Here is a 12,444-nt window from a genome sequence, read left to right as displayed (position 1 = left end):
TGTGTACATCGGACCACATAACAATTTTAGCATAGGCGTACGAGGCGGGGTGGCTTTTGCCCGAATTTCTTGGAAAAAAAAAATATATATATATATATATATATATTTTTTCCTCTTAGGCTGCCCGAATTTTTCAGGACATTTGCCCAAATTTCTTGTCCTCTGGAAATATATATATTATATGTATATATATATATATATATGTATATATATATATGTATATATATATATATATATAAATATTCGGTAGCTTGCCCGAATCTTTTTCAAATTTTTGCCCGACAATTCGGGGGGGGGGTGGGCGATGATGGAGTGATGTGTATACACAAATAAGATAATGCAATAAGAGTTATAAAGGGTATAAATATAAGGCTGCATCAGTGCAATCGAATTTCTGCAAAGTGCCCTTTGATGTCGGTGCCCCCCCCCCCTAGATTAAAAGTGCTTCCGCCGCCCTTGACCTGGACATCCCTAACATGAGTGTTTATAAGAAACATTTTCTTTTTCATGGATGGTGGGGGGGTGCAGGTTTATCATATTCTTTGTTATATTTTATACTTTCTTGGTGAGACAAATTGCAGTCTCACCCGACACAGCGACATTCAGGCGCGTAGCCAGGAATTTGCCAAGGGAGGGGCGAAACTGTAGATTCTGCATTGCAAACTATCTAAGCGTAGCGCCACCATAGTTGGCGCGAAGCGTACAAGAAAATTTTGGCTGTAAATGCCTCCCAGATCGCCGGAAATGGCACTTCCCAAGCCTTGTTAGTTGCATCTTAGCATTTTCTCTTTTGAAAATACTAGCGATATCATAAAAACCTTAAAAAAAATTGTAAAACATATGCTCAAGGGGGGGCGGCTGCCCCCTTCGCCCCCCCCCCCCCCACTCTTGGCTACGCGCCTGGCGACATTATCCCGCCTACGTGTCGTCGAACAATGTATGTTTTCCTGGAGATAGCTGAGTCCTGTGTAAAAATAATAAATAAGGTAACTAAATAGGAGCTTAAAAAATATACTGTCCCATTTTTTCCCTTCAAAGTGATGTTACCTGTTTTTCTTCTTCTAATTTACCAAATTTTTGGGGAAGTGTAAATTTCTAAAACGTGAGATTATAAAATAAAGAATGTTTAGATGCAACTTGCAAGGCCTCAGAAGTGCCGTTTCCGGCAATCTGAGAGGCATTGTTTGGCAAAAATTTTCTTGTACGCTACGCGCCAACCGATGGTGGCGCTCCGCTTAGATAGTGTCACGGGAACTTTCGGGCACAAAAAGTTCTCCCCCCCCCCCTCAAACTGAAATGGTCCCGTACGCCTATGAATTTTAGGACAGTGCTGCTCCCCTTGTAAACATTCCTTACAAGAAAGGAACCATAGTGCCCTTCCTTAAATTTTTCTCTCTTTTTACCTTAAAGACACGGATGCCATGGATGCGGTACCCGTACTGGAGAATGAGGAGGAGGAACAGGAGAAGGTGGAAACTCCAAGCGAAGCCGGGCCGAGCCGGTCCCGACCCGATGTTCCTCGCCGAACTCAAAAGAGAAAGTACGTGGACTCCTCGGACGATGAGGAGGAGAAGCAGGAGGAGCAGGCGGAGGACGAGGAGTGGAGAGAGGAAGCGGAGGAGAGGAACCAGGGTGTAGCGGCGAAATGTAATTTAGAAGAGCGCCACCATTCATATAATCAGATAAAGGCACGGTACGCTGCCAACGGGTGGATTGCGATTTGCTCTCATAAATTGTAATTGAAGAATCGAGATAATATTCCTTAGTGAATAGAGAGAGGTAGATTGCTGTTATGCAAGTCAGGAATAGCTACAATCGGTAATAATAATATCTAGCCTTTAATTTGTATGCCAGGTGATCTGGCCAGGTGTTCGTGTAACTGGGGGGAGATAATTGTTTGTATGAATAGTGTACGGCTGGGCCAACTCAATGTGTTGTTAGTTTCTTACGTGTTTACGATTTACTCATCGACTCTGTTATTATGTTGTTCGCAGAATTGGTGCTCTTTACTGGTTTGTGTTATGCACCTGTATTAAAGTTCAAGTTACGTGATGGCAATGCCAGTTCAAGTTTGAACTTTGTGTGCTTACTTTTAACGGTTTAGATTGTTCATGGTTGATGGTTGTTTACTGGTATGTCCGACTTAGAACAGATTAATATGTAGGAATTTATCTTCATTGTTCATCATTTATTTCAATAACGTATCTTTCGATATGCTCCCTTTTCAGGCGTACGAGGAGAATCCCACAACTCTGTTTGGTCTTGCCAACCATATGACGCATAGCCGGCAAGTCCAGCAGAGGTATTATCATACCTCTATAAAATGGAAGAACACAGCAAAGGCTTTTCGTTCTGATGAAAAGCATTACCAAGAGGAAGGTAATTAATCGTTAAGTTTTAATAGTAATTAACACATTTATCTCAAAATTATTGCTATTTCCATTTCTTGTTCAGAGCTTCTGGTTGAAAAGTTTTGGAGTGAAAAAAAGAGGAAAAGGAGTGGGAAAAGGAAGGCTTGATCACATACTTATTCAATATTTTAACTTAATTTTCTTTTGGATAAATCTGTCCTTCGTCTGGACAAATTATCATATTTCTTTCCGCAGGTTGGCGTAGTCCCTCCATATATGATGGGCTGTAATTGTTGTACTCCCCAATCCTTACTCCTGTGAGTCCTGTCACTTTTTTTATTATTTTATTTTATTTTTTTTATTAACTTTATTCGTAACCAGGGGTCCTGTCACTGGTAAACCAGTGTTCTCCCCAGGATCCCTGCACATATAAAACATACAAAATATAACAAACAGAACACATATATAAATACAGAATATAGATATAAAAATATAAAATATAAAAATATAAAAAAATATAAAAATATAAAAATAAAAATCTAATTCGATTTCAAAGATTCCAGAAAGCCAGGCCATTTCTAATTGCACATTTTAGTTTATTTTTAAAGGTATCAGTGTTATTGCACATACGAATATGCCGAGGCAGTGCATTCCATTGATTAACCCCATGGCAAGTTTGACGACGTCTCCCCCAAATAGTGTTGGAATGTGGAAGGCAGAAACCACCAGAGGTAGAAGCTCTTGTGGCAGATTCACTCGAGGAGACATGGGCATACTTGTCACAGAGATAGTCAGGAGCAGCTGCTATGTGGATTTTATGCATAAAAACCTGACGGTGATAATTCCATCTTTGCTCTATAGGGATCCAGGATAGAGCTGAGAGAACATCAGCTGTAGGTGCAGTCCTAGGAAGATCTAGAATAATCCGACCAGCTCTTCCTTGCAGAGATACCAGACATTTTTTATACTTGGCACAGGTGTTAGACCAGGTACAACTAGCATAATCAAAGTGGCGGCTTATCAAACTATTGTACACCATAATCCTGTATTTGTGTGGAAGATACTTCTTAACCCTCCCAAGTATCCCAAGACGGCAGGATATTTTCTTGCAAATCATAGATAAATGGTCTTTGAAAGTTAAGGTACTGTCCAAAAGCACCCCAAGGTACCTAAAAACATGAACCTGTTCTATATCATGTGAGTCATAATGGAGAATGAGAGGGTCAGCTCTCTTCATCATGGTTGGTGTGCCAAAAAGCATACTTTTGGTCTTTTTTACATTCAAAGTCAATTTGTTTTTGACCAGCCACTTGCCAATCAGAATAAGATCAGTAGAGAGAACCTGCTGTATTTCACATATTTTCTCAGAGCTATAAATAACAGCTGTGTCATCTGCATATAAAATTGCCTGGCTTTCACTTGTGGCAGATGGAAGATCATTTATGTATATAGAGAATAGTAATGGCCCAAATGATAGATCCCTGTGGAACGCCAAATGCAATTCCCATCATATCTGAATACTGGTTCTCAATCTGAACAATTTGGTATCTGCCCGCAAGATAAGAGCCGAACCAATCCAATGCAGAGTCAACAACTCCATATGACCGAAGTTTGTCAAGCAAGATGTCATGATCAACTGTATCAAAAGCTTTTTTAAAGTCAAGGAACAAGATGCCAGTGTAGTTCTTTCTTCCACAGGCACCGTCCATGTTTGACAAAATATCATCAACCACATAGCTGAGAGCCGTAGTAGTGGAGTAACCAGGTCTGAAGCCTGATTGCCATTTGTTAAGGATCTTGTTACTAGTTAGATACTGATACAGTTGATCATGAACAACTCTTTCCAAGATTTTTGACACAACTGGCAGAACTGAAATAGGTCTATAATTGTCGACCTGACTGCGTGTCCCATCTTTGAAAACTGGTGAGACCTTGGCAGTCTTCCAGTCAGAAGGGAAAACCCCATGAGAGAGTGAGAAGTTGATGATATAAGTAAGAGAAGGAGCAATATGGGAGGCAGATAGCCTCAACAAACAAGCACTTATGTTGTCAAGGCCAGTGGCTTTCCCGGCAGACAGGCCCTTTAGTTGCTTCTCAATCGAGTCAATGCTAACTGTCTGGAACCGGAAATTACATAAAGTATCATTTGTGGAAGGAGTGTGGGGTCTAGAATCGAATTTACTAGCTAGCTCACTTCCAATGTTAGCGAAAAAATTGTTGAAGACATTAGCAATTTCACACTTGTCATTAACAACAATACCATTATCAACTATGCTAGCAATGTTATGGTGTTTGCTACTATGCATTGCTTCTTTAAGGGTAGACCATAATTTAGAGGAGTCATTTTTAGTGTCCTCAATTTTGGTTTTGAAGTACTCACATTTTAGTTGGGAAGCCAGATTATTGAGTTTGTTTCTACATTTTTTGTATCTGGCCCAAGTGTCCAGTGAACCATGTTTCTTTCTTCAGGTGATCCCTCTCCCAGGTCATCGAGATGAACTCATCAGTGACCCAGGGAGTGTGCTCACCTTTAACAGTCACAGTTTTCAGAGGTGCATGGGCATCAGACACTTCATTAAAGAGAGTTTTCCAAGTATACCACATGAGGTCAATATCATCCAGACCTTCAATACAGGAAAATGGGATTTTAGAGATATCATCAATAAAAGCTTCCTGATGGAACCGTTTGAAAGATCTAGTAGTGATCTTTCTGGGAATATGTTTGGGTTTGTTAGCCCTTCTAACAGCATAAATCAGCCTATGATCACTCAGACCAGTGGGTATCACTCCTGACTGAGTGACATAATTTTTACGGTTCACATAAATGTGATCTAAGAGGGTTCGTGAGTGAAGAGTCACACGGGTGGGCTCGGAAATCATTTGACTGAGTTCATTCCGACGTGTATAATCATGCATATCCTTAGTAAGACCTTTCTTGCAAGTGGGAAGAAGATCTAAATTGAAATCACCTAAAATCAAAGTTTCATAATTACAATCCAATGCATTTGATATATTGTTCAATATGTCATTCAGGTAAACAAAATCTGAGTTGGGAGACCGATACACCGAGCCAATCAAAATTGGTCTGGTCTTCGGTAAAATAATTTCAGTCCATAGACAATCGAGGTGGTCTACCTCAAGGTCCAGACGTCTACGTCCCACCAAAGTGTTGGAGATGAATGTCTCTATACCATGAGATTTGGAGGTGGTACCATCTTTCCGTTCACAGGTGAAGCCAGGTAGGGTTATGCTTTCATCCGGTACACTATCATTCAGGTTAGTCTCTGATAGTGTGATGACATCAAATGGCTTACTAGCCATACTCAGTTTCAGGGTATCATAAGATGAGCGGATTCCCTGAATGTTCAAATGGCAGATTTTGAGTCCCCTTGGTAGGTCAATATCGAAGGGATTACCGTTGGTAATGTTGGTGCTAGTAGCTGTATCAGTGGAAGCGGAGTCCAGGCTAGTGTCAGATAATGACTGATCTGAGTCAAAGAAGGAATCTGCAAACTGGAATGGCACTTGGCACTGATTACACAACCAATCCTCGTCAGTTCCGGAAAGTCGGTCGTAAGTGGCAACAGATACATCAGTACACTTAATATGGTACCATATATTGCAGTTGTCACACTGGATACCACGTTGGTTGATTCGGACTGGTTTACTGCACAGCCCGCAGGGGTACTTGTAGTTTAGGCCTGGATTTGTGTGGATATCCCCTGCCATCAGCAATAGGTAGATAAAAGCAAGTTTATAAAATTTGAGTGGACGCTCCTGGTGCCGTCTGGAGCTAGCTGCTAACGCTCGTTTTGTACCTGGCCCAAATCCCTACCTCTCTCCCCCCTCTGGAATCCATTTAACATTCAACTGTTAGACCACACTGCTACATTGCGGTGGAGTAATTGCACACGAGAATAATCAAAATAGAATATTTTGGAAAACAAAAGTCGATAATAAGAAGTATATTTACAGTATCAGTATATGGAGCAACAATATGATGTAACAGAAACCAACAGGGTAGGAATGCAGAGATATTTATATATTGACAGCTTTCATTTAATGCAGTATGGTGCCTTGAATCAGCAATTACAGTTTTTACCTAAGTACCCAGTTTATTTATGTATTCTCATTAGGACAGGCGCGGCGGAACGGAAAAATTATTGGGGGGGCTAATTTGTGGAGACTATCTAAGCGGAGCGCCACCACCGGTTGGCGCGGAGCGTACAAGAAAATTTTGGGTTATTTCAAACCTCCAGATGGCCGGAAACGGCACTTCCCGTGTTTTTTATGCTGCGAATACCTAGCCCTAAAATATGGGTCTCAAGTCTGCAATTTCTCAGATTGCACGTAAAAGTCTGTAAAAACATTGTAATTTGTATATTCGATGGTGTTTTAAGAGAGTAGCTATTATACTCGTAGTGTACTCGCAAAGACGTTTTTGAGTGTAGTAAGGGCAGTGGCGGAGCTAAGGGTATTGATCGGGGGGGGCAAGAATGGTCTGTAGGGGCGCTTTCGACACTATCTAAGCGGAGCGCCACCACAGGTTGGCGCGGAGAGTACAGAAAAATTTTGAGTAAAGATACTCCCTAGATTGCAGGAAATGACCCTTTCCGGGCCTTGCTAATTTGCAGATAAACGAAGAATAAACAGGTGTCGTCGCCATTTTGTCGGAAAATTACACCAACAGAATATGACATATGTCAATAGGTATATGAGAGCGCAATAAAATAGTCAATAATAGCGAATAAGTAAAAAGTATAGTGAAAAGCTGAAAAGGGCGCCAGCAGTCCATTTGAGTCTGTCAGGGGGGGGGGGCATCCGCCCCTGACTGTATATATGGACGCTCCGCCACTAAGTAAGGGGATGTTGGAGAACTGGCTGAAATGAGGCAAGTTATTGGCCTAAGACGAAGTTGTGTTACGCTTACTGGTACTCACACTCACTGCTTCCACTTTTCACGGGGCGTGAAGACGCGGTTGGGGTGACAATGTGGTCTATAGCCAGGGGACGAGCCGAGGGTCCCCAGCAATTACTAAAATTATTACTCCTATATAATATACGTGTGCATCGGACAGATCGACAAGTATGCATTGAAAAATGGGCAGATGCACGTTTCGGAGCCTTGGTAAATATTGGGGGGGCTTATCATGCATTTGCCCCCTCAACTTTTTCATTGGGGGGGCTGAGCCCCCCCAAGCCCCCCCGGTTCCGCCGCCACTGCATTAGGAATCCGGAGGGGCACAGCCACTATTCGAGGGAGAGAATTAGAAATTGTCTTTGATTTTTATTGAGATGGCAGGGTCTAGTTTTAGTAGGAAAACAAGGTTATCTACATAAACTTGTGAAAAGGCACCAAGGGGCATGGTTTCCAGAGTGAGAAAAAACATGTAGAATTGACAGAATTTTTAAGAGCAACTTTTCTTTCAGTGTTTTTTATAAAACTGTACATCAAAACCTTAACATTTCCCGCAGCTGCTCAATATTTACTGGCTCTTGGTGCAAAATTTTGCTGGAGTTTTGGACAGTCTTAGAGCCCTGACTTACTGTAGATGATAAAGTTGTAGGATCATTAGGATGATCAAGAGGGCACATAAGGCATTGAAAGGGTTGAAGGGCATACCACAGTTGTTGCTATCAGTGATGGATGATTTTTAAGCTCATTACCGCAAGAGGTATTTTGCCATCGACCTGCTTCCTGACGTACATATTCTTACGTTCATCGAGTGCGTTTTGTTTGTTCTTCTTTCACCCTCTGTCTGTCTACATTGTTGGTTCTCTTTTCTCTCATCTTCCGCTGCAGTTTATTCTCCCCACCAAAGGTCGCTATAGAAAATTTAGGAGATACGGCTCAGTCGGAGTACAAGCATGGCTCATCTCTGAACACGGAGTCCAGTGGTAGCGATAGTTACAGGGACATTTTAACCAGTCATAAGTAAGTTTCACTCTCTAAACATGTTTAATTTGAACCAAGGTTTTGTCAGCTGACAACATATTATCTATGTTTTATTCTTTTGTAAAACAATTCAAAAATAAGAAACTGACTGGGAAAAGTAAATGCAATGTACTTTACAAGTTATTGGATAATCCCAAACTGAATGTTCACTTACCATAAATGTAACTGGTTGAATGGTAACTATGTGTCTTGGTAACGACATTTTAAACTATCTCAAGTTGTAAAGGATTGGGAAGGTAAATAGAAGTCGATTTGGGATGGGGGTGAGTGGAGGAGTGGTGGGTGACCAAAATACAGTAGTTGCTTGTAACGATATGATTTTTCATTTTTTTTGGGGGGGGGGGGTTCCCTTAAATTGTATTTGCATTGTGTCACGTTTGTTTTAACAAATAAGGCTTTGTTCTGTGCAGTGATAATTTTTTCCTATAATCCAAGAGATATAAATATAAAAGTATTTAGAGCAAAATCTTGAAAAGGGTGTAACAGTATTAACGTCAGGTCGGGGCAGATCTTTCTGGAAACCCTACACATAAAGAGACTAGGAGAGAATTGGTCGGGGAGGATGGGAGAGGTGGGTCTTGGTGGAATATTAAGGTACATTGCAGTTATTGTGTGTTGTTCTCCATCTCAATTAAAGACCTGTAAATTATTTGTGAATAAACACCCAGTTACTTAGTATTTTGCTGTTTTGGATGCAGCCAAGGGTGGGACCTAGATTCCCTATCTCTTAGATTTTGTCTGTAACCCCACCAAAACACATATCCAGTACAACTAAACCCACTCCGAACTCAGTTGCTCTATTTATCCGAGAGAATCTTGCTATGAAATTGACTGAGTTGCTACACAAGTGCAAAGATATTGGGCATTTTTTGTTTCCATTAACAGAAACTCTAGTTTTATCATCAATATAATGATAAACAAAATGGAGAAACTTTCAGCACATGTATTCAAGATAGTAAACACTTACTTATTGCCTCCACTCCACCCTCGACTTTAATATTCTGGCTTTGCTTTCTGATTATGGGCAGGTTTGAGATGTAGTACATTTCTCCATTCGTGTTATTGTCAGATAATGAAATGAGAATAAGAATTAATAAAATTGTAAAAGAAATGTTTCCTTCCTCGACAGCATGACTTCATATCCGTCACTTCTTCAGTATCTACCTAAATGACAATTGTAGGCTGAATTTTAGAAACAATAATGTCGTAGTCCACCAGAACAAGGTTAATTGGAGATTTTATACTCATACACTGCTGATCCAGTTTCAAGCTATTCACCGATAAAATATGCTAAACCTCCAGTATGTTCCTTTAAAGGCTAACTTGATGATGTCATCAGCTCTTCTAGAACAGGCTTTAATGTTAATGTTAACCCATTGCTTTACATAAATTCTAATAACTCACTCAACGAAAGCATGTTCCTTTAACTTGATAATAAAACAACAACACCCTTGCAACCATTGAATGAAAATTAAACACCATCTGTCCAAAAGTTGACAAATTTGTACTACCACTGTAATCATGTCATTTGAGACAGGTAAAACTCTTTTGTGATTTTGTGTTGGATCTGAGGAACTCAGCTAAATGGATAAAGTATTAGACTAAATAGTCTTGTCACTCTAAACCGATGAACCTCGGCAAACTAAAGGGTCGGTCCCGTACAAATTAAAAGTGGCATAAAAAACCAAGTCTGGCCTGATAGCACTGTTTTTCAACATTTTTACAACAAATTAACTGAGGTTTGTTCCTAAAGTCATCTTTTTTATTAAGTTTTCCTTCATGTCTTTCGATTGTAACTCAAATACTTTTGGCCTTCATGTTGTAATATATTCCTTTATTTTTACATTTTTTCTTTACATTTTATAATATTTTGAAACTACTGTAGTTGATACAACAATACTATACATTTTACTAGTAGATGGGTTATAAAAAAATTTAAAAATATTTGACATTTCTGACATAACATTAGTTAGGTAAATCATTAAATGTTCTTACATCTCTGTCTGTGGCTCTGACCCCCTCCCACCAAGAAAGTGTTACTCCCCCACCCCCTCCCATCACCCAAAGCAATCCGTGTTCGCCCTTAAAATTATTGGCTATCGTCGACTCATTCGAGTCTTCAATGTAACAAGCATGATCTACACTGGAGTACTTTGGTGTACATGGCTTGTGTATTCCTATCTAGTAATGTTCTTTCATTTTTTTTTTTGACAGAACCACCTACTGTATGGTGTCCACCATGGAACAGCTCCCCGAGAGATCTCCAGAAGACTTAAATTTGGAAGTGATTTGGGAAGATGATGAAACATCAGACAGAGACAATAAATTGGATTCCCAAGCCCCTGTAGCCGATTCAGATCCCTTCTCTAGTCTCATTATGTACATGAAAGCCTCCATCTCATCTCCGAGTAAAGTACGGTCTAATTGGACCAGATCAGGAAAGGCTTACCAGACGATAACCTCCTGAAGGCAGAAGAAGACAGAAAAGTTTGTTCCAATTCTGGTAGCGACGTGCCAAACGCTTCATCAATCCAAAGAGACAAGCCGATAGAAGTTTCCTCCAAAGGGATTAGAAATATGACTAACGTTGAAGAAGAATCGGAAAGTGATTCGATCCAGATAGTCCTGCCAGTCTCAAACTTTCAGGATCACAAACTTTTTGAGCCACCGATGCTGCAGCTTCTTAAAAGATATATTTATATATAAATTTATATATATATATATATATATATATATATATATATATATATATATATATATATATATATATATATGTAAGCTTTTCTACTTCTTTTTTTTTGTATGACCATGTGTGTAAATATTGAATCCCTAAGGTTATGCAGTTTTTTTTCCTTGAAATAGCAAGAGATAAAATGGAGAATACTGTTATGAAAGCTGTACTTAAAACACTTGAAAAACTGCTGTTCTAAATTTTAAGGAACATTTTGGCAGAACTTTTTTCTGGAGAAATCTATCTATATTTCATGCATATTCTTGAATACTTCTGCAATATCGAAAGACCATCTCTGCCCTGCACCTGAAAATACCAGTGTTTTTTTTCTCTCTTGTATGTTTTCAAAAGTGCTCTTCTCAAGGGTATCGTGTTGAAAATGTTCTCAGATTTACAGATGGAAATTATGAAAGGTTTTCGTTAAGGATGGTCATGTGATGATGCTAAAAGATAATCTAATGCATAATGCAATCATTTCCTTTTGGTGAACATAATTTAGTCAACTTTAGTTTTAGTTTGTGAAGTGGCTCAAAGTACAGATAGGTCCGAAGTAACCTTGAACAATGAACAACAGTCAATCAGGTAAATGATATCTGCTTCAGAAGTGATAATCATGTGTTGGATGATCTAAAACACACCTCAAGTGATCCCTGGCAGTTGCCACTAGATGAGTCTCAAGGGGGTAAACAGGCTGTCTTGAAAAGTTGCCTTCTTCTGTGTAGTCTATATATACTATATGGCTATGGTATTAAAAATATTTTAGTGTTTTGAAGGGGTAGGTTGGTGGTAGAGCTGATTTGCTAGCTCAAAAAAAGGTAAAAGGTAATGTCCATTTGCTCATACATATTTAACATCTATGGGTCTATATTTCACTTAAAAGGAGGACTGTTCTTTCTGGATTTTAAACCATTTTTGGCCATAAAACTTATGTACTGTAAAAACGTTATCATTGACTGAATAGGTTGATGTCCAAAGAGTGAGTCACTACACTTGTTGTGGTCTAGGGAGTTTGAAATGTCTGATCATTTCTGGTTCTCACTTAATTTCTTGAACAAATGTTAACTCACTTGACTCTTCATCAGTCAGATAGTCAAGTGGGATTTTGTGCAAATTATATGGCAAGAAAATCACAATTCTTTGCCCTTGTCTAGAGAATGCTAAAACTCTTCTCTTTGGGAGGTTTGATATAGTTGCAATATATTGTTGGCACTAAGTGGACATAGTGTATTGGCAAGTTTATTGGCAACTTTTGGTTTTTTTTTTTTTTACTTGTAAGCTGCAAAAATGTGAAAAATTGGTGGTGATTTTTTTTTTTTTACTCGTGCTTTCACTGGAAGAATAAAAAAGAAGAGCATGAGTTGAAATTGAACCAGGGACCTTGTAATGCTTATTTTTGTTGTCTACCA

General features: G+C 39.4%; 2 protein-coding genes across 4 annotated transcripts; one reads left to right on the top strand and one right to left on the bottom strand.

Annotated features, from left to right (window-relative positions):
* Positions 1-1,672: 1,672 nt before the first annotated feature.
* LOC139976744 (uncharacterized) lies at positions 1,673-11,010 on the top strand. 3 transcript variants are annotated; one of them, XM_071985461.1, is made up of 5 exons: positions 1,673-1,818; positions 2,229-2,379; positions 2,607-2,668; positions 8,155-8,286; positions 10,522-11,010. In XM_071985461.1, exons 2-5 carry the CDS (start codon positions 2,356-2,358, stop codon positions 10,772-10,774), a joined length of 471 nt encoding a protein of 156 aa, XP_071841562.1. In that variant the 5' UTR covers positions 1,673-1,818; positions 2,229-2,355; the 3' UTR covers positions 10,775-11,010. The 3 variants fall into 3 exon arrangements, 2 of the variants coding, with proteins under 2 accessions (XP_071841562.1, XP_071841563.1); XM_071985462.1 differs by lacking the exon at positions 1,673-1,818 and adding an exon at positions 1,980-2,132; XR_011796243.1 differs by lacking the exon at positions 2,607-2,668.
* LOC139976745 (uncharacterized) lies at positions 2,675-8,148 on the bottom strand. The gene has a single exon (XM_071985463.1). It carries the CDS (start codon positions 6,078-6,080, stop codon positions 4,767-4,769), a length of 1,314 nt encoding a protein of 437 aa, XP_071841564.1. The 5' UTR covers positions 6,081-8,148; the 3' UTR covers positions 2,675-4,766.
* Positions 11,011-12,444: the final 1,434 nt, after the last annotated feature.

This window comes from Apostichopus japonicus, chromosome 12, assembly GCF_037975245.1.
Source record: "Apostichopus japonicus isolate 1M-3 chromosome 12, ASM3797524v1, whole genome shotgun sequence".
In the NCBI taxonomy this organism is placed as follows: Eukaryota; Metazoa; Echinodermata; class Holothuroidea; order Aspidochirotida; family Stichopodidae; genus Apostichopus; species Apostichopus japonicus.
This window is presented reverse-complemented; position numbering and strand designations above follow the sequence as displayed.